The 5,913-nt window shown below is 37.4% G+C and overlaps 1 protein-coding gene across 1 annotated transcript in view; it reads left to right on the top strand.

Moving 5' to 3' along the window:
* LOC106875329 (WD repeat-containing protein 18) overlaps positions 1–3,231 on the top strand; it is a 3,260-nt gene extending 29 nt beyond the window's left edge. The window contains exon 1 of the mRNA XM_014923419.3: positions 1–3,231. This exon is cut by the window's left edge and continues 29 nt beyond it. Coding sequence (XP_014778905.1) covers positions 1,806–3,155 — 1,350 coding nt within the window. The 5' untranslated portion in view covers positions 1–1,805 and the 3' untranslated portion in view covers positions 3,156–3,231.
* The last annotated feature ends 2,682 nt before the right edge of the window (positions 3,232–5,913 follow it).

The raw sequence follows: 5,913 nt of genomic DNA, 5'->3' as shown, positions 1-5,913 counted from the left end.
AACGTCACTAAGCTTTTTGGAAGAAGTTTCTTTCTAGTGTGAGGGCTCTTTCGATTATCTTTCCAACCCCCGCCCCCAAATTCCATTCTTTGTAGGTGTAGGTTAGTACTTATCATCGACCCCAGTACTTGACTAGTAGTTTGTTTTATCAATCTCGGTTGGATGAAACGCAAATATTAACTCGGTGGGATTTGAACCCAGAACGTACATAACCGGAATAAATACCGATACCGTAAAACATGTTCCTGTGTCCTAAAGATTCCGCTAATCCACCGCCCTAATGGATGATTATACCATATTTACCCGTGTATAAGGCGAACTATTTTATAACTGATTGTAACTGAAAAAACTGAGGTGTAACGTATATACGGGGCAAAACCGATATCAAGTTTGCATATGAAGGGGAAAAATTTGTACCAAGATTTGAAGCACTTAATTAGGGTGCAACTTATCCACAAGTTAATCCGGTAACTGTTTCTAATTTGGACACAAGGCCAACAGTTTTTGAGACCAGTACTTGACTATACTTTATTTCATCGAGCCCAGATTAGTAAAAAAAAAAAAAAAAAAAGTAAGTTGATGTGGAATTTGAACTGAGAATCTCGCGACGGGCGAAATACCGCTAAGCATTTCGTCCAGCGTGCTCACCAATAATAATAGTTTCAAATTTCGCCACAAGGCCAGGAATTTGGGAGGAGGGTGCGAGTCGATTATATCGACCCCGGTGTTCAACTGGTACTTAATTTATCGACTTCCGAAAGAATTAAAAGCAAAGTCGACCTCAGCAGAATTTGAACTCAGAACGTACTGGCAAGACGAAATGCTTCTAAGCATTTTGCCCGATGTGCTAATGATTCTGCCAGCTCGCCGCCTTAATAATAATAATAAGCGAGATAATCGATTACATGGACCACATTGTTCAACTAGTTATTATTTTATCGACCAGGAAAGGCTAAAAAGAAAAGTCGACCTTGGTTGAATTTGAACTCAGAACATAATGCGCCGGAAGAAATACTGCAAGGTAGTTTGTCCGGCGTGCAAACGATTTCCCCTGCTCACCATCTTATATCACCATAATAATTGGGTAAATTTTCAGATTAACACCCGCACGATTTTCTCTAGGGTGTTAGGGTTTTAGGGTCAGGGTTTAGGGTTACGATTTGGGTTAGGGTTAGGGACGGAATTCCCTAACCGTAACCCTTAAACTAACCCTAAAACCCTAACCCTAGCATCCTAGTGAAAATCGTGCGGGTGTTAATCTGAAAATTTACCAATAATTGTTTCAAATTTTGGCATAAGGTCAGAAATTTTGGGACTTGATCCTAGTCGATTACATCCGCCTTAGTACTCAACCCCGAGAGGATGAAAGGCAAAGTTGACCTCAGAGTAATTTGAAATAAGAACGTAAGATGTATAGGCAGAATGGGCAAGTGTGATTTTCATGTCTTAACGCATTACCAACCTCAGTTGATGTGGAAACAACCTAAACTTGAAACTAATTCATGCTCTCGCTATTCTCTAAATTCTGATATGGTACTGGATGCAAATTGTATAAGCAATTTTCAAAATTTTTTTAATGAAAGTTCTTGAAATAAAAAAACAAACTAATAACTGTCAAAACGTCGATACCTATTGAAAATTTACATGACAATGGGAAACATGATAACAAAAAGAACACACAAAGCTTAATATGAAATTTTTAGAAGCAAACTTTAAAACAAGGGACGCAATTCAATCGCTAGATGGCACTAGTTAGTAAAATAAGGAGCAGGTAACTCAGTAGCACGTGTAGAACGAAATAAAAAATGTCGGTTCTCCGCTGTTCGGAAGTTATTATATCGAGTGATTTGGGTAGTAAAAGCTCCGAATGTAGGCAGAAAGGAAGTATTTGTGTATTAGATATCAACTCATGCACGGCTTTAGCATGTTTCAGAGAAGAACTCGGTCCGATAGCTAACGGCTTGTGTTTGATAAAAAAGAATTATCTTTTGTCGGCCTCTGAAAATGTGCTTTGTGTATGGAATATCACCAACTCCTCGTCTCCGGCTATAAAGATGGAAGTTCCTAAAAATATTTCTTCATTGGCAGTTTCTCCAGACGGTTTATATTGTGTTGCAGGAATCCAAGAAAAACTTTACGTATGGTGCGTATTAACTGGTCAACTTCTGTCTGTCATTCAGAAACATTTTCAAAACATCGTGTGTATTAAGTTTGCTGATAACTTAACTTTTTTAACTGGTGGAGAAGACAATCAGATTATTGCCTGGTCCTTGGTCGATATTTTTAATGCTATGGACAACAAAAACAATAAAAATTCTACGCCAGAACCATTGTTTATATGGCACGACCACACACTTCCTATAACTGACTTATATGTTGGCGCCGGTGGAATACGAGCTCGCATTGTCTCCTCTTCCCTTGATCGAACATGTAAATTTTGGGATCTTGCCACTGGCCGGCTTTTGTGTAGTTTTATGTTTTCCGAAAGTCTTTTGTCTGTTACTATGAACATGGCTGAAAACCGCCTTTATGCCGGTGGTAGCAGTGGTAAAATTTACGTTGTAGATCTGTCACAAGGTTCAGCCAATACAACGGATGATACTATGAGTGGAGGATCGGATAAAACTAAATTCTATTTTCTTGGTCACAGCAAACATGTCAATTGTCTATCAGTGTCTATGGACGGTAGTTTGTTGGCGTCTGGTTCCGATGATTGCACTGTGAAAGTGTGGGACACATCTAATGGTCGATGTTTGAAAACTTTGATGCACAAAACGGCAGTCACTAATGCTTTTATCGCTCCCGTCTATCGCTCTGTTTTCGAAACCAAGTCCAAAGAAACTTTCCCCATCCATAAATTTCAAACAGAAATGATGAACAAAAAAGATAAAATCTCATCTGTCCTTTTTCAAAATTTCCTGCAAGAGACCAATGTGTGTGGTCAGTCATATCCATTCCAGTCAGATGTTTTTGCTACTATTTTGGCCGGTGAACTCGACAGCCACATTATCCCAAGCGATTCAGTCGCAGAAGACGAAGAACAGAGTTCGCGCGAAAGAACTGAGACTATAGCTAAATTGAGGAAAGAAATTGATCTGATTAAAACTGAGAATGAAAAACTTTTTACTTTTTCAGTTAGTCAGCTTTTGAAATAACATTTCCATCGTTTCATTTTCAGAAAATTTGTATAAAACACACACATCAAATATATAATAAATCATTCAGAACCAATGTGCAAATTATTTTTTCAGTTACCTGAATTTAATTTTCTTCATTAATGACTTTTGTTTACGTTTGTTTTGTAGTCTATTAAGGCATTTTATTTTGGTGAAGAACTTGGTGAGCATGAGGGTAGTTGACGGGACAGCATCATGACTGGTTGCTTTGCTTTTTATTTTTTGTTTTGTAAGTCCCAAGCAAAAAGGAGAAATTATGATGAAAACAATGAATTTACTTTAGGCTTGAAAGAGTTCACGTTATAAGAAGGGGGGAAACAATGAAATGGAAGAAAGTTCCAAAGTTTAGCAGTTTAAGGAAAAAGGCTACAACTGTAAAAAGACTTCCTTGTTTGTGGAAGCTCAGCAACATTTAGCTGTGAGTCTCAAGTCAAGTGAGATGACACAAATTGTTGTAGATTAAAGAGAAAGTTCATCAGAGCACTTTCTGTGGCACTAATGATAGAAAAGACTAAGACTGACAACATTACATCGATGTGACAAAGGCTGCAGAGTTAAAGCAAGAGAGGGACCAATCAGATTAGAGACTTGCTTCTGAAGCTGGTTGAGGAGATCCAAGTGACATGATGGTGCACCTGCCCAAATATGAGAACAGTATTCTATATGAGGATGAATTGTGGACTTGTAAAGATGTGAGGTTATCCTTTGATCTATACAATGACACCCTCCCCCCACACACCTTATGAGATGCAAACCTACCAACTGACAATGTATGAACCCCAATAAAGATTAGCTGAGAAATTAAAGACCAAGCAATTTTGTAGAAGACCTACTCTCTAGTGATTTGACTGTCTCACCATGTGACACCTCAGACCTATAACTTGTATAAATGGGAGGTAGATAGGTATCCCACTTCCTACTGAAAGGCTTGAGTTGGTCTTGCCAGGGTTAAAAGTTGCTAGTCACTTCTAAATTCCCAAATAATAGTAATAATTAAAAAAAAAACATTGAAAACAAACATAAACTTCAGTGCAGTGAAATAAATTCCAAACTCTAATTTGTTTCAAATCAAAATTTAAGAACACAATACAGAAGGTATCCCACTTCCTACTGAAAGGCTTGAGTTTGGTCTTGCTAGGCTTAAAAGTTACTAGTCACTTCTTGTTCCATTTCTTAACTGCCGATCCATGTCAAAATTAGCAGCAAATTCCGACTGTTTCAAAGAAGAGGGATTGCCAGGACGACCACAAAATAAAGAGTAGTATTGTCAGCATAAATATTGATGAATAGAACATTGGCATGAAGATTGTCGATGTAGAGGAGGAAGAGTTGGACCTATAACAGAGCCTTGATAAAATATTCAGAAGTAATGCCTTCCTGAGTTATATGCACACAACAACCAGAAACGAATAGCCTGCTAATGTCAAAAAGCTTTCCATATACACTGTAGTATTTTGAGAAGTTTTCACTCAGAGTGACTATATTTTACATAGAGTATGAAGTGGTGTAGAGAGAGAATGGAAGTTTTCTTTTGTGAAGCAGGAGGGCAGTTTAACATGTTTTGACTGAATATTTGTTTAATCTCAGGTCAACTCTTAAACAAATCAATGTACAGATGTGTTCCAGTCATGATCATCTTGTCTTTTGCAGATAACAAATATCCTATACTTTTTTAAGATGATAGAATGATCAAAGACATATTTGGTTGCTATTTCTAGCAGATCAAGTGACCATAGAGAAACACCTTGGGGACCTAAGGCCAGGCTGGAATTTGTGAGGAGAGAATGTCTTGCAGGGTGCACAATGCTCAAAACCATTTTGTATTAATAGCACTGCTTGTTTGAATCCAACCATTCTCACTCCTATTCACTTTGACACCCTGACACTTTATCACCTTTATTTTATCTATCTATAATCCAAACAAAAATTAAAGAAAGAGTTTAGCACATCTTAAATGACCAGTTACAATTGTTTCAGTATTACTCTGTTTTTAACATCATTGCATGTAAAAAGTAATATTTGTGGTTTTATACATTAGAATGGCACTCCAATTAAAGAGTGTAGATAACCTCAAGCTCAGGTTGAGTGATGTTTTGGAAATACTTCGATTTTTTTACCCTTTCAGGACCATAATATATATGTATATATCCCTTTGGAAAGAGCATGGATATTGCACTATCTTATTTCCTAATTTTTAGCATTAAGTGCCTTTGTGCCTAATCAAAAACAAACCAATATTGTACAATATTTTTGGATCAGCTATATATGCTAGTTTCTTGTAAAAAATCTTTTGTTCTTGTATTCAAGGACTGCTATACCCATCTATGCTACTTCTCTTATATTCACCTTGTAACCTGAGGGTGCACCCTGACACCTCTCCACCACCATTTTCTTTTTTTTTTTTTCCCAGTTGCAGTAACAATATATCTCCTCTACTGCAAGATAGCTGTTCCTGTCCCTCTGTCATGCTTTAGTCTCTTGTTACCTAGCATAAAGCCACCCCACTTAATACTGCTTCCTCTTAGTTACTTGGTGACTTTTCCAGTGCTGGTACCACATAAAAAGCATTCAGTACACTGTAAAGTGGTTTGCATTAGGAAGGGCATCTAGCCTTAAGCACCATGCCAAAGCAAACTTTGGAGTTTTGTGTAGTTTTTTAGCTTGTGAGCTTCTGTTGAACTGTCCAACTCATGCCAGCATGAAAAACAGTTGTTAAATAATGATGATGATGATGATG

Source organism: Octopus bimaculoides, chromosome 2 (assembly GCF_046866305.1).
Source record: "Octopus bimaculoides isolate indiv1 chromosome 2, ASM4686630v1, whole genome shotgun sequence".
In the NCBI taxonomy this organism is placed as follows: Eukaryota; Metazoa; Mollusca; class Cephalopoda; order Octopoda; family Octopodidae; genus Octopus; species Octopus bimaculoides.
The sequence above is the reverse complement of the archived record's forward strand: the minus strand, read 5'-3'. Positions and strand labels throughout refer to the sequence as shown.